We start from the raw sequence: 25,530 nt of genomic DNA on the forward strand, positions 1-25,530 counted from the left end.
GTGGGTGGTTGAAGATGCTTTGCCAAAGGATTCAGTCATTCTTCAGACAAGAGAAGTAAACCATAAATCTGAGTGAAGTAAAAAAAGAGAGTGGCTTTGGTGTTAATGTAAGTGGAGCTACTACTGTGACTCTTTAATGTGAGGAACGAAGCACTTCCTTGGCTGTTTTGGGTTTTGTATGTAGAATCTCTTTAGCTCATGAAAGAGAACCAGAGGTGGTTGTCTTATGTTTGGACTTTCTACAAATTGGATAGAAGATCTAATGGAGTATAAATATCTGTAATCCAGACTAAAAACTGAGTAAACTGAGCTAACAGGCAAAAGACAAAGCTGAACAAATTCAATAAATCAGCCTTTTCACAATATCTCAACTCTAGAACAATTTATGTACAACTGTAATGGACCTGTAATCATGCAAAGCATTTAAATCACGACTGAACAGCTTCAAAAATAAGAACTGTTGTAGATTCAGGAGTTAAAAATACTATATTGAAAAATTAAGATGGGGTATTCAGACTTCATTATACATAATGCTTTCTGATCTTTGAATCTTTGTCTAGCTGCACAAGACTGGAGTAATGTGTCCTCCTGCTGTACTTTTAGTCCCTGGAATTTTTCCATAATGCACCAATTAAGACGGAAAGTTAGTTATTCTGATTAGAAAAATGTGTAATTCAGACTGAGGCTTAAAATTTAAAGGTTATCTGCAATTGCAATTTTGCTTTTTCTCTTCTGGGTTCATGCTGTCCTCATATCAACAATGCATTATTCTATAAAACAACGGACATGAAATGTTTGAGTAATTTTAGAAGAAATTACATATGGACTCTTTAATGTTTGCTTTCCCCTCACCCATGCTTTGCATTGTATTTGGCATTTTGTGGAGTGCAGCAGAAGAGCAGCTCGTTATGGGTAAAGCTGCTCTTTGAAGGACAACACATGGACACTGTACAGTAGCACAATGTAATTTATTTCTTGTAATCTGGGCCATACATAAATCAGAGAGGGAAAAATGCAAACCATTGGGTTCTGAGTTCTGTGAAGAGAAACCGAGTGATAATTTCCACTTGGAAAAATGTTTAGGTCAGCTTCAGGAGGGAAAGAATGAAATTTGATTGTAGTGGACCTGAAGATGAACACCATTTCCCATTTACTGGAAAATAAATATTGGTGATGGAAAATGTTTAATATTTGACCTTGAGGAGCCTCTTCAGAAGAATTACACACAAATCCTAGAATACCCAGCTACCAAATGCTTTTGGCAAATCCCTGGCTGAGAAACATCTATTTCTAAATAAAACTTCTTAAGAAATGATATACCACGTGCAGAGAGCAAAGAGAACATTTTTCAATGCCACGATGGTGCGTTTTTCTACCTCCTCAGTAGTCAGGTTACAAGGTGGACACTCAAAGGTCAGATGGACCATACTGGAGATTCCAGCCATGTTCAGTGGCTGCAGAAACAACCATGCCAGAGGAAGACTCAACACTCCCTCACCAACAAGAAGCGGAACTCTACTAGAAGCCAACTCTACACATCAAGAGGTAGTTCAACAGCACAGTCCCCTTGGTGGCAATGTTGTCCCCACACGCTTATGTCTGTCCCCTCCATGGTTTTGGTCTGTAACTATCTGCTGAGGCAGGGAACTGAGGCAATTAAATTTTAGGTTTTCTTGGCAGTTAGCTTCCCTAGGGGACTCTTAAGTGAGTGCTGTTCCCAGCAGAAATGCTTGCCCAGGCTTGCTGACCATGCATCTGTACAGATCCTGGGAGTGCCTGCTCAGTTTTGCCTTTTTTGCCAGTTTTGCCAGCAGGGCTGGTTAGCCCCAGTCGCTGTCAAGTTGCCCTAAATCCAACCTGGTTGGGTGCTCAGAGCTAAGCAGGAGAGGCACAACTTCCAACAGAGCAGCAGCAACAGCTGTTGGATATAGCACCATCAGAAACTGCTGTGGTCAGTCTCAAATCCCACTTGGCAGTCAGAGGGTAAACACTGAGGACAGAGACAGGACTTCAGGAATCACAATCATCTGCCTGGAAAAACCTGTAGGATACATACGGTGGGATCTACATACCCATAGGATTTGGGAATAATATCTTAAAGGGCTTAATTTGATTATAAAACATGGAGGTCAGAGTTTCTGTAAATCCTTTAGAAGGAAAGAAAACTCGGAGGTATAGCTTGCTGACATATGATTTGTATCAGCATTTTTTCCGTGCTTTTGCAATTTTGATTTTATCACAGATAAGGTCAAGGCAGTTGGACATATCAACATATCAGTTCATTGTCCTAGACTCTGAACCAGGTTGACACCACCTTCAGATGAAGGAATAAATGCCTGGTGGTCCATAAAACAAAACAAGTTGTTCCACTAAACAAGCATCTTCTGAAAGAAGAAAATCTCACATGCCCATGGAATATTATTCATCCAAGTGGTAAGCCATTACTATATATCCTCTCTAGGTAGACATATATAAGATACAGGACATAGTGGTTTGGCTGCAGAACATTTCTGGAAGAGTAAAATACTATGAAAGAGTGGAGAAACACAAAATCCTATCTATTGTTGATGTGTCTGGTGACTCTTTTGTACTTCAATAGGGTTCATATTTCTTTACTCTGCAACGTTTTTTACAAACTTCATGGAGGAATCCTGCATGAAAATCTGGTTGAAGCAAGGCAGATTGTACTCCACAAAGTTGCTATAATAATTAAAATTAAGACAGAATTAAATCCCAAACCTACTAATTTTAGGTTATGTTTCTACTACTTCCATCTACTTCAATATCCAGAAGTAGGTTAAAATTAAACTAGCTAATTTTTTTATATTCCTGTTTTGCCTAAGATACTAGTTCTATTCAGGTAGTCACTTTTTAAAAATCCATTTTTTTAAAGAAGAACTATAAAAAAATGCCTGAAGCATTCATAGGATGATGGCCTGTAATTCAGGAAACAAGAGAAAGCTGTCCTGGCCCCTATTTGTACACAAGAGCTTATGCTAAAAGATGCAACATGATAGTAACTACTTTTAGTTTTTTCAAAAAAGCACATTACACATTTCCTTTTTCTTCATAGCTGTAACAGACCTTTTACAAAAGCCATTTTCTCTCAAGTAATTTATTTCCTTGCAAAATACAATCTACTACATAAAATACAAACCAGCTTGTTTCCTTCTAATCCCTTTCAGCTACCATAGTTTCCAATGTTACTGTAAAGTAGAGGTTAAAATTTAAGATAGAAAACATAAGTTAGTGGAATCATATCTCCTTCATATATCTCAATTCTTCTGCAGTGGAAAAACATAATAGGGATCCAAAGGGTTTTATTGGTTTTGAAGTTCATGGGAATGATTACACTAGAAAACAGAGTAAATGCTCCAACATAAGATAGAGGTCTTCTACTAAAAGATCCTGGGAAAAGCAGGCTGAGGAATTAGTGTCATTAGCCAGTGATCTCACTTCAGTGACCTTGTTCTATCAGCAGTGTGGACAGCTTACAACGGCAAAGCCTTTAATATTAATATGTAAATGCTCTCAAGTGCTTTCTAAAATGTCAATTGCTCCTCCTACAATTTACAAGGTATTATTTTGTAACTACTGTATTATAAAACTGTTATGAAGGTATGTTATAAGCAGTTACTAATGCCTTTGCTACAGGCTGAACCTGTAAGAGCTGACTGGCAATGGGCTGTTAAGGGATACCTGCTTAGGACAGATCAAACTAATTCTTTGAACACACCTTGCCAGTATTTTATTTCAGTAAAGTGGTAAACTTTTGGTCTTAAGAGCTGTAGTGCTGATGGTTCAAGAGGCAGCTAAGTAGGTAAATACAGCAGTTTACAGGGTGAGAGAAGAAAGGGGATAGCAAGGGGAGTACAGGCATTACATACTTGATTAAAACTTTGTCTCTTCTTACGCCATAGTCACCATCAGGTGGATGTGGGCTATTTAAAAGGTTTTTAGATTTAATTAACACATAGCAAACTTCCTTGCTGGAAGCAGGCAGTCATTGCAGTACTAGAGGAATAACTGTAGAAATGCCATTCAGCATGAAGAGGCTCAAGTGCACCTCCAGTAAATTTCTGTACATGCATTCCAACAGTTACTTTTCAGGAGAGTGTAATGATTTACACACTACTCTAAAGTAGTGGCAGTTTGAACAGCAGATTAGTATCATAAACTGACAAGCTATATGTGCCTGTCAACAATACACAGCAGAGCTGTGTCTGTCTTTGGACTAGAACAGTTGCCACGTAAAAAATACTTTGTTTATAAAAAATTACATACCCTAAGTCAGAAAGAGACCATGAGTAAGTATTGTGTAGATTTTACACACTCAGCTCACTTCAACTGATAACAACTTTAAAAATGGGAAGACTAAAACCTCAAGTCTATGAAGGTCTGACAACAAATTGTGTAATCCTGGTGCATTGTTGTTGGCATTGGTAAGTCTGGTCTTGATAGCCTGGTGTCAACATCCCTCAGGTGCAATCACCACACGCTGTTTCAGTCATTCTGAGACTTTCTGTGGAAGTATGTGCAGATTTTCCTCATGGAAACTGAAGTGGCTGCAGCCTAGCAGGAAATAAAACCAAAATTAGCATGAAACGCTTTTAGGTGAACAGCTCATATGCTGCAGGAATCTCAAAAGTCTCCCCTCCATCATTGCTCCAGTTTGCTCAGCTTCCCAACAAAGAGAGTAAACGAAAGGTTCTGTACTACAATCTGTCTCACAGGCAAGAGGCCTCCTATCTACATGAAACCCTGTCTAAATCCTGGGGATGTCCCACTGCCATGAGAAATGCACTCCAGCTGCAGTTTCAGCTTCCCTACAGCAGGTAAGAGAGCTGCAGACTTCCAAGATACAGCAAATTCAGTGAATGCTGTTGGGTATTCCTGGCATCCCCTCAGGCTACGAGAACAACACAGGAGCATCCCAAATTCTGAATCAGGGCACACTGGGCAGGAAAGGTAATTGTTCTATAGTAATCTCTCTCCAGGGCAAATCTCTGTCTTGTGTTTAAACATGTATAGCATAAAGCACAAGTAGTCACAAGCAGTTGTAGGTTTCCTATAACCAAGGTTTCTTGGTACAACCACAACATGAAGAGTCCAGCTGCTATGAATAACTTCAGGACTGGTGCTTTGCCCAGGTCGTATCTGATAGAAGTGTTGGAAGGGATGAAATCAGGTAAGAAATGAGATAAGCCTCAATGATGGCAACAACTTTTAGCATCAGATATTCAAGAGTACAACTAAAATTTGATGACTGAAAATTTACCTAACATTTACTGAAATGAGACTCAGTCAAAGACACTGGAGGACTTGGGAGTCCAGTTTCAGGGACAAGTCAAGTTTGGTTTGTTTTAGAAAATGTAATTGTAATTTCCTAGTTAAGCCCTCATGCCAACATTTTTAGCTGCTTTATAAGCTTAACTTTAATTTCAGATCCTAGGATGAGCTCTGTCCCAGCCTTCCTGTACACCAAAAGTAGGATGACGTAGGTCAAATCCTGCCCTCTCACTCTTGCACACTTCTTGTTTTCTTTTAGTTTTCCATTGAAGGAACTGAAGGCATTATTTAATGCCCCCCAGTCTTAACATGGGTAACAAATTCTTCCAATGTTTAAGTGTCTTTCCAATAACATAAACAGGCAGATATGATGGTGAACACATAAACAAGAGATCTGCCAGGAAAGCTGTTGGCATTATTGTGCCTCTCAGAGTAGAGCTCTATTTAAGATGGCTACATCCTTCTAACATCCAGCTGGGAGCTGCAAGGATGTCTGAGCTCCTGTGTGCCTTAAATCCCTTGAAAATGAAGGACACATCATAAAAATTCTGTTCCTGAGTGGAGAGGATTAGCAGATAACAGCATTAATGTATCTGGCTTATTAGGACAGAAATCATCCCTTTTGTCCATAGTCAAAGGGATCAGATAATTCTTTGTGTCTGAGCAGGAGGGAACAAACCAAGGGAGAGCAGCAGCTAGGGAGAACTTATTTCATGAGGATGTTGTTGGCTGCCCTACTTACAGTTTTTGGTGAAGTGGCCACTGCCACAGACTCATGTCTCTTGGCACCAGGGCTGCAGGATGGCAGGGGGCTGTTGGATGTGCTCTGGCTGCCAGCTCTGCCAATCCGTAGCTTCTCTCCCAGAGCAGACAACCAATTTTTTCTTTCAGGAGAACTGTTCTCTTTATCTACTACCTCAGTGTCTTTCCCACGTGGAGATCTGAAAAGATGGGGGGAAGTTTGAATGCCTGATGGATTAATATGGCTTCCACAAAGGGAAGGCTCTTTTGGGCTGTGGCTGGCGCTTTCATGGTCGTTACACAAGTCAGCCAGGCTGAGAGAATCTTCATCAGAAGCTTTTTGGTCTGGAACCAAGTGACATAAATTCAGCTTGGATTTCTTAGCTGCATGGTCCAGCTCAGTCACACAGCTACAGCCCTGCAGACACTTCTGCCCTGCATCAGCCTCCTTGCTGCAGTCAAGCCTTCTCTTGGCACGCTTTTCAAACTGTGAGTGTGGCACTTGCGGAGGGCAAGCAGATTCCAGGAGGCCCTGGGTGACTTGGGTGACTTCTGCCAGGGCTTTTCTAGGAGAAGGAGCCTTTTTCTCCACTTCTGGAGGAGAAGAGCAGGGAGTCCTTGTAACCCAGTGTTTGATGGACATTCTGGAGGAAGGGATCAGTTTGGGGGATGCAGAGGGGCTGGCTGCAGGTGGCTTGGCTGGGGTGGAGGCTGTGGCGGTCGGGGTTTTGGGAGCAGCAGTGGGAGTGCAGGTGGGCAGCGGGAGGTCTCCGCAGTGGGTGGGAGCACAGGCAGCAGGCCGTGGTGAGGAAATGCACACACTGCCCGCTCTCAGGGCCTTGGCAGGAGTGCTCTGTGGGCTGGCTGCTGGCCCTAGGAGGGGAGAAATGAGTAGTATGATGAGGAACACAGAACAACAAATTAAGGATAGTCTTTTTAAAAAACACCCCTTCCAACCAGGAGATGAATCTGCTGACCCTGTGGGTCAGATATACCCTTTTGAAGAAGTTGTATAAATCCCTCTGATTTTGGTTAAACTGGTACAAGTCCTTTATAAAAGCCTGTATCACACTGATAAAGCATAATGCAGTACATTTGTGTAATGTCTGACATCTATCTCTTTGGTCGTGAGAGTTCTTACATGAGCTACAGCCAAAAAATCCAGACAAAACACATCTTGAATCTTCCAAGTGTATCTTGCCTTGCTGGAGCTTTGGATTTTGCTTTTCCAGACAACTGCCTGGCAAAAAGGCTGATCCCCTCCTGCCCTGCATCTTTAACAGCTCCATAACTGAGCTGATGGACAAAGGTAATGCAAGCAGGTCCCACAGCTATTCACAGTACCAAGGAAGCCTTACACTGTGATGCCCTAGCAGGTGAATAATGCTCCTGGTCAGCTGTTACTGGCTGCAGATTTTAAAGATTTTTTTTAGTGAAGAACATACTTTCGTTCTCTTGCCTTTTTGCTGGTGGACTTTCTGCAATGCTGTATTAGAATGGAGGCAGTAGTTATTTACCACACCCAGGGAGCTTGAGAAATTCTTCACCTACTGAACAAGGACCTAATTCCAAAGGAAATAAAATCTCTCAACAAATGATTCCCAAACAGGTATTTCACAGTGGCTTCTGAGCTCACTAGCCAAGATATAAATGCCCTGCTTGTAAAAGAGAAATTTTGAACACTCAGAAAACACCAGTCATAGCTAGGGACATAAGGACCTCACTAACAACAGTGGGAATCATACACAGTAGGAATCTCAGTCTGCAGCAATATTAGAGAGTGTTATTTTAATTTTTTCCAATGTTTTTATCTCCAGCCCCCTTCCACAGGGAGCACATTAGTAGGTTTGTAAGATGCCTGCTTTCTTATGGCATTCACATTCTCTGAAAAAATTCCTTTGTCCAGGATTTTTCTCCTGGGAAGCTGAGAAGCCTCAGGGAAAAGGAAAACAATTCTTCTCTCATTTGCTTCTCCTCTGTTTTGCTCATGTGGAATGTGTTTGGAGATTGTTTCATTGGATTCTGCTGTGAGTTGTTTTGATTCTTTGGCCAATCAGGGCCAAGCTGTGTCAGGACTCTGGAGAGAGTCACAAGTTTTCATTATTATCCTTTTAGCATGGAGTAAGTATCCTTTCTGTATTCTTTAGTACAGTTAGTATAGTATTCTTTAATATAATATAGTATAATAAAGTAATAAATTAGCCTTCTGAGAACATAGAGTCAGGTTCATCATTCCTGCCTTCATTGGGACATTCCCAGCAAATACAATACTTTCTCATTCACCTAACTCGTGGTGATGCAATTAAATGGGGCAGTGCCTTAAGTTCCTTTGTGCACTTCCACTGCTGGGCAGAAGACCACTAAAATTTTTGTGTATACCAGGGGTTTAATCCAAACTGCCCACTCTGAGCACCAGCACTGCACTATAAAGCACTTCATTAGAACAATGAGAAGTCTAGTGTGAACAACCTGCCAGTTTCTTTACAGTGCTGGGCTGTCTCACAAACATGTTGAGTGAGCACCTACAGGCCCGGTTATATACCATACTAAAACTCTTCTGATCCTTTCACTGTATTGTTTAACTAGTATCCAAAATACAAGTACTGCTGCATCAGAACAAAACTTAACAGGATCCCATATTAAAGGATCCCACTACAAATAACTTCAACACAAAAAAACAGAGTTAAAGGCTCCTTTCCTGATAAAATATGCTGCTTCATAAAAACTTGCTTATATCTGGGCTATGCAAATATTACTGCCAAGATTTCTTCTCCTAATCTTTGGTTTAATGAGCACTTACAAGACAATAATAACTCAGCTGGGAAGTTAGTTGCACTCAAAAATCTAAGCTCCTAGGGGGAAAGAAAACAGCAAGCTCAGCAACTCTTGATCCATAATGATTGCTACAAATTCATTCAGCAGAAATATTGCATGACTAGTTGGGTATGAGCACTTTGAATCCCAAACTGGTCTGAAAGTTATGCTGTGGACACACTGGATAATGGAAAAAGAGTTATCCTGGGAGTAGGATAAGTGTCATGGCAAGAAGCAAACACAAATTTGAGATAAAGAATATGAAGATCAGGCTTTTTTTTCCTAAGACTGCATGCATTATTCAGGTTTCTACCAGGCCAGTTTGAAGCTGTTTCCATTTATGCTGCCACTGTACATGGTACAACATTGCAAATACCTGCAGTCAACCCAGTCAACCTCCATCACACCAAAGCAGGTTATTTTGGATGTTTCCTACCTTCTCTCCTACAAATCTTCTAGAGTGGTATTATCAATCTCCAGATTTAAGACTCAGAAACTATCCATGCACAGGCCTGCTCCAGAAATTAGGCTACATGAAACCACAGAGAAAGTAGTACAACTTAAAAAAACCACAAAAGTAATTGCTAAAGAGGAAACTCTGGTTGCTACACTTGATGAAATAGGTCAACAATCAATACACAACCTCAATCTCCTAATTTGTTCATCAGAAATAGGTGGGGAACTACCTAGATTCATCCCAGCAGGTCTGAAATAGTCCTCTGCTTGCCAGCCCTGAATTAGTCTCTGCAGATAACTCCTGTATTCTACCAGCACGTGTTTTGTGTTTGAGAGCCAAGGTCAGCAGGAAGCCTGCTCTTGTGTTTGCAGTGTCTGTGTACTTCCTCTTCCCTCCTGTGTTACTTTCATGCAGCAAGAGCAAGGAGAAATAAGTAATTTTTTCTGGTATTATTGCCAAACCTGACTTGTAAGGTCTTAGTGTATAAAATACTTTAGGTCTGATGTTTTTGGTCTAAACCTATGCTTACTTCTGTTTTTTCACTAGGACACACAGATATTTTTGAGTCCTCTCTGAGGAGGCTCAAAAAACAAAACAATTTTGCACACACAAAACAATTACCAGCTATGTAGTGGTCCTGGCACTCTCCCTCCCATTGTCCTGCAAACTTCCTGCTAGACTTGTTACTCATTGGCAAAAGGTTAGAGGTAATGTTATCCCATTAGTGGGATTTGGAGACCTTCAGCCTTTATTTGTGCTAGCCAAGATGAAATTCATTTGGAGGGTGGCTCAAAAAGATAGGTGGAATGCAGGAAGTCACAGCAGCAGCTGCTGGGAAGCTATTGTATTCTCAGTTTCAGAGCTACTCTACAGAGAAGCTCATCTTACTTCACTTTGAGGGGAGGGCAATTCTCCTCCTTTTACCCACTCTACTGCAACAAAATGCAGGTTACAGACGAATCAAAGTTAATATTATGATCAGGGTTCCTTTCTTCTGCTCTAATCACCTGCTTAGTGACTCCCTTCTCTACAGAGCCCACATCTGCTTGCTAGCTCAGAGCATGCTGCACAACTTGTCTGAGTGCCCAGGCTTTGTAGAAAGGTACTGCATTTGCTCACTAGACTTAAAACATGAATAGATGATTAATTCTGGGACATTACAATCATCACAGTTGCCTACATGTTTTTTGAAATACTTTCACTACACAGCATTTCATTTGGCTGTATATGGTCAGTACCACTGACTGGAGCTGAAGAGAGACAACATCGATAACTGCACCTGAGAAATAACTCTGTGCACAGTTCAACTATAGGCAGAAGCAAACAGGTCAGAGTTCCAAGGCTCTACATGTGCTGTCAGCCCTTTGCTGGGTAAACTACCAAACTAGAAAAGGCACATGATCTTACTGCTCTTGGTTAGTACCTGATAGGAAAATAAAAAAAAAGGGTGAGTTCTTGCTACAGTGACATCTCCTTAGGCTGTGCAATCATCAGACTCTGCTGAAACCCACTGAAGATCTGGCTGCCCAACAAGCTGTGTCAATGAATATCTGCTTTGACAGACTTTGCCATACTTGTAAGCTACTTCAGCCAGCTTGTCCTGTTGATGGCAGAAGTATTTACAAATAGAAGGGCTTGTCTGGCTATATGAGTAATTGCCTAATATGAGTAAAACCTCAGAAGGCTAGTAAGACAAGCCAAAGTCTTTTGTTGGTACAGAGAACAGACAAAATTCAGCAGCCATGTGGCAGAGCAAGGTACCTCAGCTCATGGGCCTTACCTGCTCCATGCTGTTCTTCTGGTTTCTTCTGAGTGACCCAGCCCACCAGGTTGGCTTTTGTGGATACTGATTTCTCTTCCCCAGGACATCGTTGTAGGCGCCAAATCCTCACAGTGTTGTCATCAGAGCATGTGGCAATCTAAGTATAAATGTGTGGGTTAGAGTGACCAGGGCACATCCTATGGATCACTGGCTGAGTGAACTGGAACAGCTTCATCCAACACACCACACCAGTATGAATGATGGTGAAGCTTGGCTGAAGGAGTACAAGATAGACCATTAAAGAGTGAAAATAACCCAACTCTGTTTCATTACTGCACCAGGCAGCAGTATTTATTTTAAAGCAGGCAAGGCTGCTGCATCCATGTCTTTCTGCTCTAGAAATCTCAACCACCACCAACCATTTGCTTCACATGGCTATGTAAGAGACACTGCTCTGCTCAGGGCACAGCACATTTTGGGATTTGCAACCCTTGGTAGACAAAAGCAGCCACAATCCTTTGTGCACCTGCACCTTAATCTGCCTCTTTTGCTGAGGACATCTTCTGCCTCGGGACAAACATTTGCAGCACACCGAGAAGGTGACACTGGATGGCTGCATAAGCTGTGCTATCTCTTCGGAGTCAGATGTCAGCAGTACCTGGCAGAGAACTCAACTCTGCCAGGGACACAGCTCTAGAGCCCTGCTGCAGCATCACGTGCTCCAAAAAGATCCCTGGAATCCTGACCAAAGGAGCAGCACCCATCTAACCCACACTTTATGGCTATCTTCAGGCAGATTAGCTGGTGACTCAGCAGGGAATCAACCAGTACAAAGAAAAAGGAAATTCTGTGGTGAAAGTTCACAGCAATCAGAATGGGGCAAGTGTCTCTACTCTGACTTTTGTCACACCAATGTTGTCCCTACCAAAAGCAACCTTGCTTCTCAAATCACACCAAGCAGCTTCCTGACCTGTCTTAGCTCCATATTTTCCACTTTTCCTCAAGCTCTGGCATCTGAACAATGGCTGCCTATTTCTTCCCTGTGTCAGTAACAATTTGAAAGGCTGAATTGGTCTGCATTTCCAACACATCATGGTGAGGATGCTGGGCTACCTCTAGATCACAGATTTCATCTGACATGCCAGTTCTCATATTGTGCATCTTGCACAACGAGAACAATTCCTGATGTTTCCCTGCAAGACTCCCACCCTCCTACACTGTAATGCATTTCTGAAGCTCTGGTGCTGCAATGGAAGCTAGGTAAAGAAGCTGACTTCTTTAACATTGTGGGGTGGAAGGAACTCTGGCTGTTGTTAGGACACTGCTCAGGATTTTTCAGGGTTATTTCTAGTCTTGAGCTAGGCCAAACATTTGAGCCAACTTCCTACTCCAGTTGTTTTCCTTTCAGTGACACCTGGTGCATAACTACTGACCCAATTTCACTGGAGGCTCCTTTTGTCATAAAAGCAGCTCAGATTTTGAAAAGAGGTCACAGTGAAAAAAGTCCATATGTTTTTAAAGTTTTTAAAGGGCATTCAAAACTTGTTGCCACTCTGTACAAGACTAGCAGATGTATCAATGATCAGAGGGAAGGGAAGATGTGAATATGGAACAACAAAACAAGCCTTTGGCTTATGAAAGCCCTGATTAAATGATTTCATTATCTTGTCTCTTATAGGTAGTATCAAGCTCTCATCAGGAGAGGTCTTTACTGATTTGCAATTTCTTAGGATTTCTCAATTAGCCAGAATTATCTGAAAAGAATAAAAAGGTTCTGATACATTGTGCTAATATGACAATGTTGAATTACTGTTTCCTAAGTGAACATTTTAGAACTGATTGACTAAAAATTTCCTCCAAAACAACAAATGCTGCTGTCATTTTGAAAAGCAGATGTTGTCACATCACATCCATTGTTTCCCAGTAAAAACCATTTTGCAGAAGACAAACCTTAGTGAAGTCTGAAGGACACCAGGCAATGGAGGTAACTTCCTGAGAGTGACCAAGGAGTATCCGTGGAGGAAGGCTGGGCTCAGAAACCTTAAAAATTCCACAGAAAAACAGGCAAACAGTCAGAAGGCACACAGCCTAATATACATCTCCAAGAAAAACCCCATATCCCACCTGTGAAGCATATGGACACTTCCCATCTTTCCTGTATGAAATGCTCTCAGCCTGTCATCATGAGGCAACAACTGAGGAAGTCCTAAGAAGCAGTTCATGGAAACATTTGTTCAATTCCTGCTACACACAGGAATTCTGCCTCCTGAGTTGACAGCCCAAAACATGACACAAGCGTTTTAAATACCTCTACTTGTTCCAAGTAAGATGCTTAAATGTTGGGAGGCTCATACTTTGAATCAGGTTAGGCAAATATATTTTGCTGCTATTTTACCAATCTCCCAATCACAGGTCAATGGTTTATTAAAAAAAATGAAACCACTGCCAACAAAATCCCATAGATGAACCTCCACTGGCTTCAGAACTGGCATTTGTGCAACTGCCAAGCACCTATTCCTTCTCCAATCAATCACCTGGACCAGAGACCCTCCTAGGATTCAGAGAAAAGCTCTCTCAGTAACTAGCATCCATTCAGCTGATCTCCATTTCTCTCACACTCTTCATAAAAAAAATCTTTCTCCTGTTCTACAGTATTGCTACTTATCTTTGACTCCAGCTCCTGTAAGTGACAGACAGAGCTGAAGCCAGCACTAAGTGGCCCAAAGAAGAAACCACACACACATGAACACACACACACAGGGTTTTGCTTGCTTTCAGCAGGCAATCCTTTCTGGAGCTATGAGCCACCATCACTGATGTGACATTATAAGGGAGATTTATCAAGGGAATTTGCATAAATGACTGAGGGAATGAACAGATCCTTTACTGTCTGGGAAAACGAGTAGATGTTACATGTAGTTTTCAAAGGAAGATGCAAGACTTTGGGGAAGGCTTCTGATTTACCAACATTTTTCTCTTGTAGATCATCTACAACAGCCTGCAAAACTGCAGCTTCAGAACTTAAATTGTTTTGATACAAACAGGTTCATCCTAATGGGACCCTTTTTTCCCCCTGGCATGACAGAGGCAATCACTTGACTAAATATTCACTAAATGCCTTGGTTAGAGCATTCCCTTCACTGCCAAAACATGCAATGGAAATTAAATCCCTGTTTAGGGAATAAACAGGAGATCTTGGTGCAGAGAACACCTTCACTTACAGTTAATAGCAGTCTTGCTATTATACATTCATAGCAGCCAAAACAGTGGTCCAGTAGCCACTGATTGCTGGAAGGAAAGCAGAGGAAGGGAATTACTGTTTCTAGGACACAGTGGTTTTACACTATAGCAGTGTAAATTAAAGGAACTACACCCAATTTACATTCATATGAAGTAAAGAGGAGTGCAGAGTTATGGCTGTGTCCATGTGTTTGGCAGAAGACCGTCAGGCAGTCTGCATGGTAAGTCAGGATTAGCCCCAACACAGGCTGCTTTTTGTGCCAGAATTGACAGGATATTGTTGGGGAAGTGAGGCCTATTGTGGAAAGGTTAAAAAGAGAAACCTAGGAAATGAGACCTTTTTTAGCTACTCTCCTCACTGGAAACAGCTGTTAGATCCATTTACAAGATGCAGCCTAAAATGGTGTCTATGGCTTTGTGCACCATATCATACAGAAGCACCTCCATTCCAGGGCTGGGACACACCAAAGTGTAACTTGATATGGTTTCCTGGGAGGGATCCACATCAAAGGATTGAAAGAACAATGGAAGTACAGATCTACAAATGGTATTGTTTTATTACCAGGAGGGTACCTCAGATAGGTACCATCTTTGTGGAGAAAAATTTCTCTGCTCTTCAGCCTGTATAATCTTATGGTCATTCAAGAGTGAGAGTTCATCAGTTGATGAACTTCTAATTTAAATAAAACCAAACCTAACACAACAAAAGAAGTGTTTATTGCCTGGAAGTGACTTGTATATGAAAACAGACTGAAACAGCATCCTTGTCAGCAGTAACTTCTATCCACAGTGTTTCTCACTGAAACACAAACTTAGCACTGCTGCAAAAGTTTCTCAAAGAAATCATCTAAGTGGAAAAGGTATTCCTCTGCATTTCATTCCTCTCTATATACAGAAAGAGCTCCTCCTTAAGGTCCTGATAACATTACCTGTTAACTACTCACGCATCATCTAACCATGGTTTTCTTCACAGCACAGTAAATCCTCATGCCATGAAAAGATATATATGTTTCAGAGTCAAATCTGTCAACATCTAAATTAAGAAGCCTCTGAATACTACAGATCTTGAAAGAGACAAATGCACTGGAAGTCCCACTTTCTAATATGACTATGGTATTAAAATAAAAAGTAATCATCTGATGATTTATTTTATAAGTATGCAATACGATCTGTCACTCATATGTGAGAGCAACAGAAGCCTTCCCTACATTAATGCATTTTAAGTGTGCTCAAATGCTTAAATTTTGAGATATAATGACATCCTTGAATGCTCTCAACTGAGTCCCAGCCTGTGTTCCAAGAGAGTATCAAAACACACGAATGCAGGATGTGCAACTCAAGCTCACACAGGCATTTTTGCTGAATTTGCACAGAACACGAGGAAGGTTAGAATTACACCACTTGGCACAGTAATCCTGCTACCACACTCCTGCCTCCACTGAGTGAGCCACCCAGCTGCTTCCAAGTGTTCTCCAAAATAAAGAGGCTACGTGCTCAAACCACAGCCTCAGCAGGCTGACCTGCTCCTCTGAAAGGTTTGTATTTGACTTTCAAACTCGTTGTGAAACGGATACACAAGTCAACACTCCCTAAAAGTTATCCCAAAACTGTAATAGGCAGTCATCTGTGGTTTCTGTCTGTTCTACTTCAGTAAGTCCACTCTGTTCCCATATGAGGAACGTGAAGAACAGAACTTGAGGCATGCCTTATTCTGAGGTGCCTGCTACTATCTTGGTGACATTTGCATTTCCTGCAAATCACTGCAAGATGTTAAGTGACAAAGGCCCTCAGCTGTCAGACAGTGCTTTGGAATTTTGCTGAAGGCTCTGGTGAGCCCTTGCTGTAACACAGAGGCTTTAACAACTGTAAATTAAGCATGAGAAAAAGCCATGTCTGAAGCTGGAGCTGGAAAAGGGAGAGGTGGAGGGAAAGTGTGCCCTTTAAAACAATTAAACTTTTAGGTTTCTGCTAATGTGCTCCATTGCTAACTATGAACTGAGAACTGTCTGTCTACTTGTCATAGCTCTCTGAATCAACAGGACTGAAAAAGGATTTTAATGCCCATTAAAACCAGATTAAGAACAGCAATTTGCAATAAGCAGCAGTGATGAGAGATGTACTGATGGCAGGAGGTTAGCTCTGTTTCACATTAAACAATTACACGAAGCCTTGACAGCAACGTACACACTCCAGACACAGCATGCCAGGAGCTAGCCCCATGCTGCTTTGGGTAGGATTGGGGAGCAAGGAGTGTTCTGTGTGACCATGAAAAGCAAAAGCAGCTGCCCCCACTGCCTCACCTTCCAGATGTAGGCATTGCAGTCACTCGAGCCACTGACCAGGAACTGGTCATCTGGGCTGGTGCTGGATTTGATGTAGAAGGTGGAATTCTGGTGTCCACTGAAAACTGCCACTGTGAAGAGAAAATAAAATACAAAAATCAGTAAAAGCCCCACTCAATGCATAGCCCTGGAGTCAGTTGTGCAAGGAGGGCTGATCTTACAGGCTTTTCCTGCCTAGCCACTTATCCTTTGGAGAAAGTGGTTGCACTGCTCCCTTGCTCTGGGGCTCTGGCAGCAGGAAGCTTTTATTATTCAACTGGAGCCCTTCAGGCTTCACAAACAAACCAACAGCAGTTTCATTAAAGCTCTACCTTGACCCGTATGACAAGCAGGCTCAGCCCTCACCTGGGCTGCCCCACTCCTCTGGTTCAGGTTCCCTGTCTCCTCCTCCCTCAGCTGCCATCACCAGTCCTGCTCCATCAACAAGGGCAGTCCCACAGCAGGAGCCTTCTTCCACACAGGTGGCAAGAAAGGCACTGGCTGCTCCTTCCTCCTGCTGCCAGGAGCTTTATTTCATCAATTAAATCTGTATTTCATCAGTCATGCTCTCCTGTATTTAAAGCCTCAGTAGTGTTTGCTAAAGCCCTGGGACCATCACCCCAAATGGCTGACATGGCCCTACCACAAAGGCCTCCACTGGTGTGAGAGCCAGGTGGCAACAAAGGCACTGGCTGCTCCTTCCTCCCACTGCCAGAAGCTTTATTTCATCAATAAAACTTGCATTTTGTCATTCATGCTCTCCAGTATTTAAAGCCTCAGTCGTGCTTGCTAAAGCCCTGAGACCATCACCCCAAATGGCTGACATGGCTGTACCACAACGGCCTCCGCTGGCACGAGAGCCGAGTGTGATCTGGAGTGCTTGGCTGCACCATGTCCTGTCCAGGTTTCCCAGGGCAGCCCAGGCTGGGCTGGCTCCCTGTCCTCCAGCCCTGTTTCAGTAGCGGCTCTCAGAGAGGAAACAACCCACAGACCAAGAGGACGCGTGGCTGCCTTCGGTGGCCTTTGAAGAGCTGCAAGACCCTTTGATTATTTTGCCCACAGCTCTCGAGGTGCAGGGGCCATCAGACAGCAAATCCCTCCTAAAGCAGGCAGCAAGTGCTGTTACAGGAGGTTTTCTGGTGAACTAGAGCTGCCCCAGGGCTGGATGGGAGCAGCTGCAGCCCCGGGGAGGGCAGCCCCAGGGCAGGCGGGCACTGCCCTCTGCGGGAGCAGCACAGGGGCTCCATGCAGCTGGAGCACGGGGCTGCACAGGAGCTCCATCCAGCTGGAGCACGGGGCTGCACATGGCTGCACAGTGTAGCCATGATATTTTCTGAAAAATCCTTTCCTTAGGATTTTTTCTCCTGAGAAGCTGAGAGGCCTCAGGAACAAAATGTAAACAATGGTTATCTGCTGCTGTGGAATGCAACAGGTGGATCTGTGATTGGTCTCGTGGTTGTTTCTAATTAATGGCCAATCACAGTCCAGCTGTCCGGACTCTCTGTCCGAGACACAAGCTTTTGTTATCATTCCATTCTTTTTCTATTCTTAGCTAGCCTTCTGATGAAATCCTTTCTTCTATTCTTTTAGTATAGTTTTAATATAATAAATATCATAAAATAATAAATCAAGCCTTCTGAAACATGGAGTCAGATCCTTGTCTCTTCCCTCATCCTAAGACCCCTGCGAACACCACCATAGCACAGGAGCTCCATCCAGCTGGAGCACGGAGCTGCACATGGCTGCACACACAAGGCAAGAGCTCCATGAGGAGGCCAAGGGCTGCACTAGCCAGAGCTTGCTCCTGTGAGGGACAGGACAGACAGCCCATCCCCACAGAGCAGCCAGGGTTAACCTCAACAACCAAGCTATTCATATTTACTACTTGCAGCACTTCTCCACTCTGGAAGCATTCCCACCTACCAGACTGCCTTCCTGAAGAGCAGACAGAAGGACACATTGTTCATTTAATTTCAGTTAGCTGAGAGACTGAGAAAAGGCAATGGAAAATAAATTATGTGTCTGGCTGGAATGCATCTAACAAGTTTTGCCACTGGCCTGTGGCAAAGCAGCTTCGTGCACCAAAGGCTCAGGGCCTTCTTGTGCATGCAAAGGTCACAGCTCCAGAGCTGAAGGAATCTGAAAGGATGAAGCACCTCTTTCATATGCTGGGGATCCTTTCTTCCAGAAACTGTGGTATAAGATAAACTGAAAAGACACCTTAAAATATCTGAAGGTATCAGGTGATCACTTTTCATATCTAAAAGTCTGAAAAACCAGTGACTGCCAGTAAGCACAGAATTCAGACTTGCTTCAGGCCAGATAGTAGCCATTCCTCACTGGATAACTAGAGCTAACAGGCAAACTACCAGCAGTCTCTGTCTGGGTGAACCTGTATCTGCTATTAATCTCATGTGGAGGGCTTAACATAAAATGTGGATCTGTCCTGCATAGCTTTAGAGATGAGAGCATGGAACAGGTTTCCTTCATGTTGAACCTGGTCTCTGTCTCTCTGTGTCAGAGAGACAAACTTGCCTTTCTAGTCTCTGTAACATCTATACTTTTTGCACAGATATCATGCTTACCTGGAGTGGTCCTTAAGCTTGTCATATTGAACATGTAGATACTGTCATCAGTGCAGTTAGCAAACAGATTAGCACCAGTGGAATCCAAAACCAGGCTAGAATATCCTACAGAGAAAGAGAGAAGTTCTTCAGAAGAAAAAACTTTGGAAAAGAGATATTCTCAAAGAAATGCCCAGAGTAGGAAATTTGCAAAGGATCTGTAACATGTATGAGATTGTCATGGTAAAGTTTCTGTGTTTGACAGAGCACTTGCTGAAAAAGAAATGTTTCTAGAATAACATCTACATTTTCTCATGAGGATTCAGGGAAAGGATTTAGAAGGGAATTGCACCTTAAGAACAGGCAAGTGATTTATTTGATAGTTTCAAATAGATAACAGGAACAACCAATTGTAGAAGCAGAGACCAAAAATAAAGAAGCTCATGCTTTGGTAGAACAAGCTGTTCTCTGATTTGCTTGTAATTCAGGTACAAGAAAAATCTTTCCCTGCAGGCAAAGTGTTTCACAACTACCTCCCTGGGAATGACACTGATCATTACCACATTGATCAGACAAATCATCAGGAATTACTGTTTTGCATCAGAGCACTGTAAGGCATTGAAGTTAAAAAGAAGACAGAGAAACATGGACAAGTGTGCTATCGTTTTTGATAACAGTTTCAAGGGGTGATGATATAAAAACCCAGTCCAGTCTGTTGTCTTTGCAAGATACAATGCAAAAAAAGTTCAATCTGAATTTTACTCATTATCAAAATGACTAGCTAAATTCCTCATCAAGAGCTCTACTGTTCCTCCACTCTGTTTATGAAAATGCACTGCTGAAGCTTCTGCAAGTTTTTATCATTGGTGCAGTGATAGAAAAGCCAAGCGTGTTCACTCTTCAACTTGAAAATTTGACATTGGCAATCAAGATACCCTGCAGAGTTTGCCAGCTGGCTATAAAGATAAGAAATGTCACAGACAGTACTTCTTCAATTCTCTCTGCACTGTAACAAATCCACGTGCAGTGCTCACCAAGCCTGCGAGTGCTGGTCCCAGGGTAGCAGAAGGAGCGCACAGGCAGCGGGTCCTGGCGGAAAGCTGCGTAGTTCCTGCGCAGGTCCCACACCTTGATCACACTGCAAGAGAAAAGCACCAGTGCCTTCAGCTTCCTCGTTTCCCTTCCCATGCTGATACAACCCTATAAGAGCACAGAAATCAGGGTGCTCATGACTGAGGAGCGTCCAGTGCTAAGGAGACAACAGCTGAGCAGAGCAGAGCCCTGCTGAAAGCCAAACATTGCTCTGCTGGCCACGCGTGAGGAGGCAGCACTGCCTTCTGTAACTAACGCAAGACAGAACGAGAGCCTAGAGGCCAACTTCCTTCAACTAGTAAAAGGAAATACATGGATGCATTTACACTTCTGACAAGTAGTTTTAAAAATTAAGTCTTCCAATTTTTTTACTTGGTCTTTGGGAGCAAGTCTCTCATGAACCATAGGCAGGAGAGTCAATCTTATCTGCCTCAGAAAGGCTCTGACCACATGGAACCTGCTAAAGAATAGAGTCCAAGAGGATCATTCCCATGCTGATCAATAAGAGAGTTTGCTCAAGCTCCAAGATGCTGCAAGGGATGTGGCACCTAAGAGAATGCATCTTTTGTAACTCAAAGCAACATTTTCTCAAGCATGCCTACACGTGTCCAGGCCCTGACCACCCACTCACATCCATAAAGGCTGTCTAACAATAGCCTGTCTATGTATGGTCTCATAAGTCCATGAGAATAGAGAGAGGGAAGAATTGCTCTCATTCTGCCCCATAGCTAAGATTAAAATGAGCATTTACCACATATCACAGTTTGTCCAGTACTGCAATCCCCAGTAAGGGAGTAAAGCCAATGCAAGCTGGCAGCATAGCTGTTGATTCCACCTAGCAGTAGCTCTAGGCCTTGTTGGCCACTGAGTGATCTTAGAGAGGAAAATCTCCCAATCTTTTTATGCCACTGAGCACACAGAATAGACAGGAAAGCAGGCATCCTCCCTCCTTACCCATCAACAGCTCCTGCAGAGATAAGAGTATGCTCATCTTGAAGCAGTACCACAGTTACACTCTGCTGGAAATCCTTAAAAAGAGAAGAAAAAAGAAATTTATTTTCTTTTAAGGTCAGCAAGATCTTAGTTCAAGGCCATGTGAATGCAGGGAAAACCTCCTCCTAGCCAGGCAGCAGAACACAGAAACAGCAGATGTCATTTAGGACACAACAATGCTTTGAACACTCCCACCAGTGAAATTGCCACTGAGAGGTAAGTGTTTGGGCAGCAGTTTGAGATTACATCTTTCAGCTCACAGATAAGAGAGCTGCCTTCATCTCAAGGTCTAATAGATTAGAAATGATCAGTCCTTACTCCAGTAAGACAGTAATTTGTCTGGTCAAATTAAGGGGGCAAAAAAATAAAAAGACAGAAAAAAAAATTTACAACTCTCCATATCTCTCCCCTCAAAAAGGGAATGCTGGCCACTCCTTTCCTCCTTGGGGAGGGGAAAAAACCAACATATATTTTCACATAGCATTTGCCCAAAGTTGGCTTTTATGGCGCATGGGTTGTTAGGCAACTATGTCTAAAATTAGCCACTGCAAATGACCATGACAAAAAACCCTATCTCTGCAAAGATAAATGAAAGCATTTTTTTTATGGCACATGGGTTGTTAGGCAACTAAACAATATCTAAAATTAGCCATTGCAAATGACCATGACAAAAAAATCTCATCTCTGCAAAGATAAATGAAAGCATTTACCACATACAAGCCACATATTTCTCACTATATTTATTCAGGAAGAATTCTGTGAATAACACTGTCCCCAGAAGAGACATTTTGTTTGTTGCCCAGACACCCACCACCAAGGGAGCAAGTCCTCTCAGGTTCTGCCTCTTCTTCTTGGGTTTGGAAGGAGTCTGCTTGTCAGCCACATTGTGTGCTCCACTGATTTGATTTACCTGCCTGTAAAAGCCATCTGAAGGAAATCAAAGACACCTCAATTAGTAGTTTACATGCAATTTTGCTATCACTTTAATAAAACAGGCATCAATTTGGGATTAGAACTAAAAGGTGGCTTAGGTTAACCTTTAAAATTACTGTATTCTGAAAACAAAAATTAATTACATACAAAACCAGTGAGAAGAACACACTGCAAAAAGCTAGAGGTCAGTGTAGCATGGACAATGAAACTAAAACTGATCTAGGCAGGCTGCCTCTGGAAATCATTACCTCTTGGTCTTTTTTTCACAGGCATACTGGTCTGGAGTGTTCAACCCACCTCATCCCAAGCAGAACTGACTCACTGGAAGATGTCCAGTGCTTTTCCACTCTATTTTATAATTTCATGTTCAGCCTTTTGTCTGTTACCTTATGAAGTGTACTGCCTTACTAGAGTAAGGCAACTTTTCTATTTTTTTTCCTACATCTTCCACTTCAATCATGTGGAGTCAGTCAACTTTTCCTTCACTTGCCTGTTTGAAAAGCCAGGAAACCTGGGACAGATGGAAGAGCAAGACAGGCAAAGAAACTGCTGTGGCAGAGCAGGGGACTGGGAAATGGCATAAGGGGAAGGGGCTGGAGAAGGAAAAGCTCCAGGAGACAAAGAGGAGCAGAATGAGCTCACATCATACTCATAGTAGGTGTTACCACAATATATTGAGTTGCTACCAGCACTCACAAGCTCTTTTTTCTACAGTTTCTGCTTTCCTTCCTACGCTGGCAGGAGCCTTTCCAGCTTTTCCTCACCCCCCTGGATGGCTCTGACCTAAGCAATCTCTCCTATCTCACCTGCCCTTGCAGGGATGCATTCTGTCCAGCCTCACCTCCTTACCTACACACAGGGAATTATCAAACCAGCCTGTGGTTTGAGGCTGCACATCTGGGACTGGTGCAAAGTGGAGAAATGTATTATACATAGATAGCAGAGATACCCATTCTATCCCCTTACAGTACCTAGAGCAGTACAGTTATCTGAGAATCTTCTGCTGCCTACATTGTAGTCAAAAGTATCAGTCCAACCAGCTCATCTGAGCAGTCCTTTTACATGAGACACCAAGCTTTTCTGATACATATCTGAAAGTTTATTTACCTTTTTTGTTGCACCTGGTATCCCAAACCATGATGTTTCCATCTCTCCCTCCAGTACAGAAAACAGCTGAGAGAACAGAAGTGTTATTAGCTTCCAAAAGCATTTATTTAATTAACTGAATGCAGTAGAATACCATCTATGTACTTCTGGCTCTCCTGTCTCAACGCTTGGGATGCCAGTCCTGGAAATACAAAACCCAGGCCATTGTTTTACCAAGCTTTTGACTTGTTCCCTTACTCTTGCTATCCTTTTCTTACTGCCACTAGAGAAACCAGCTTATGGAAAGCATATTCACACACTTGGGTATGGAAGCAGATCTTATCTTTGCCCAAGAGCAGAAACGTGCAGATTTTAGCATCAGGACACTATCAAGCTCCACCTAGACAGTTTTGCTTTCCTGGCTGGGTCACTGCTCAGGCCTGTGCTATGGGTACCTGTCAGTTTCCAAAGCCTTTTTTTAACCCTTAAAGTACTTTGCCAGGGGCAAAGAAGAAGGGGAAAACAGACAACAGGTAATATCAACATTTACCTTTCTCAAACCTCGAAAAAGCAACTGACTTGAGGCTACACTGGTGACCTTTGCATATGCCAAGAAGCTCGCCAGCTCTCACATCCCACACCTTTGCTGTCTGATCTCCTGAAGCAGTGACCTTCAGAGGGAAAAATAGAAAGCTTAAATCATTTTCTGCACACAGTTGCCAAAGCATTAAAAAAAAGTCAGATGGCAAAAAACTGCTTACAATCCTGTGTTCCCCTGGCACCCAGGCAAGGTCAAATACAGCATTTGAGTGAGCCTGCCATTCTAAAAAGAAAACAAAAGCCAAGATTAGTTCAGTGCATTGTAGCATGGTATTTTGCAGAAGACTAAATGACATCAGACACTGAAATCAGAAATCTTGTCAACAGTTTGCCTTAGGCATGAAAGACAATACAGAACAATTCATCTACTACTGCTGATTTAAGAGCACATTCATGCTGCTGCTTTGTAGAGAAGCCTCAGCAAAGTATGTGGAAGGAATAAAGTACTGCCTACAATTTATGTTTTAAGGACTTGCAAAAAGCTCTTTTTGATTCCAGCAAATCCCACACCTGTCACATCAAATGAAGATCACCTTCTGTACGACATCTACCTTTAAAGATGAGCTTGCTGGTGGTCTGTGTTTCAGTATCATACAGTCTAACAAACCCTTCTTCATTTGCAACTGCCAGGATGTGCTCCAAATTTGGGGCTGAAAAGAAATTAAAACGTATTATATTATGTAGCTAGTACAGAATCATGCCCAGGCTCTTTGTGAAAGCCACAGATGCTTTAAATAGGGAATGCAGCAAACATAAAGCTGTGAAACCAACAGCATTTACATAGCAACCTAAGTGAAATACTAGCAAGCATTTTTTCTAGATGCTCCATTCAGGAATGATTATACATGGGCAATCAAATGGCTCCAGAAGCAACTTTTGAGATAATACCTCTTTCACCAGCTATAATAGTTTTCTAGTTACAGTTTTCTGTATCTAGAGTACCTATCATCTACAGCCTCCAGCATTTTCCGTGATCTGACTTGGAAAAGTAGGAAGCCACCTTAGAGAAATGTAAAATCTCATGCCAAAACTAGAGCACAACAAATGAAGATATTTTGCCTTAAAGATACAGGAGCTTCATTGCTCACTCCTTTCCCCCATCATGGGGAAATGCTGTGTGTACAGCACAGCCTGGTGACATCCATCCACCTCTGATTTCTACCTAATGTTCTCCACCCTATTATAGCTTTTATATATTTTGAACAAAGCCCAGTTTTTTACCTATGTAGCCTCACACTGTCACCAAGAGGACACACCTTGAAGCACACACAGATGAAACAAAGAGACACTAAAATAAATGCTTTACAGTTGCTTCTTTGAGGGAATACTTTCCATCAGTATCTAGGTGCACCACAATCCGAAGTTTATCACGTGCAGGAGCAAGCAGACTGTAGGAGCAAGGTGGCTTTAAAACAACAAACTGCTGAAAACAAAGCCCATACCCTGGCCCCACAAAAGGGCTTTACCTGTAGAAAACGTGCAGCCGAAAGGAGGGACCGGCATTCCCGTTTCCCCGTAACACAGGTGGTCATCTTCTCGGCTGCACTGGTAGCTCTCCAAGAGATGCTGCAGTGGAAGCGCTGAGGACCGACCTACAACGGGACAGACGGACCATAAGCGCCTCAGACACCACAGGCT

General features: G+C 42.6%; 2 protein-coding genes across 2 annotated transcripts in view; one reads left to right on the forward strand and one right to left on the reverse strand.

Annotated features, from left to right (window-relative positions):
- Positions 1-947: 947 nt before the first annotated feature.
- Positions 948-25,478, reverse strand: DTL (denticleless E3 ubiquitin protein ligase homolog). Its single transcript, XM_005416296.2, has 14 exons — positions 25,359-25,478; positions 24,444-24,542; positions 24,054-24,115; positions 23,843-23,963; positions 23,314-23,379; positions 22,085-22,200; positions 21,235-21,308; positions 20,223-20,326; positions 19,210-19,314; positions 16,604-16,716; positions 13,014-13,103; positions 11,082-11,220; positions 6,032-6,903; positions 948-4,572 (listed from the first exon to the last, which is right to left on the reverse strand). Exons 1-14 carry the CDS (start codon positions 25,393-25,395, stop codon positions 4,504-4,506), a joined length of 2,067 nt encoding a protein of 688 aa, XP_005416353.1. The 5' UTR covers positions 25,396-25,478; the 3' UTR covers positions 948-4,503.
- The window catches only part of INTS7 (integrator complex subunit 7), a 25,663-nt gene continuing 25,588 nt past the window's right edge, over positions 25,456-25,530 (forward strand). Inside the window, exon 1 of the mRNA XM_005416168.2 lies at positions 25,456-25,471. Coding sequence (XP_005416225.2) covers positions 25,456-25,471 — 16 coding nt within the window. The remainder of the gene's footprint in view (positions 25,472-25,530) is intronic.

The sequence above is a fragment of the Geospiza fortis genome, unplaced genomic scaffold (genome assembly GCF_000277835.1).
Source record: "Geospiza fortis unplaced genomic scaffold, GeoFor_1.0 scaffold41, whole genome shotgun sequence".
Lineage (NCBI taxonomy): Eukaryota > Metazoa > Chordata > Aves > Passeriformes > Thraupidae > Geospiza > Geospiza fortis.

What these genes read in the sequence shown, in the direction of transcription:
- DTL (XM_005416296.2), bottom strand. Translation starts at nt 25,395, where the DNA reads ATGCCGGTCCCTCCTTTCGGCTGCACGTTTTCTACAG. An exon ending in TGCCAGGGGAACACAGGATT is followed by an intron (nt 23,964 to 24,053) that starts GTAAGCAGTTTT and finishes TTCCCTCTGAAG; the next exon opens with GTCACTGCTTCAGGAGATCA. An exon ending in GTCCTTCAGACTTCACTAAG is followed by an intron (nt 11,221 to 13,013) that starts GTTTGTCTTCTG and finishes ATTTATACTTAG; the next exon opens with ATTGCCACATGCTCTGATGA.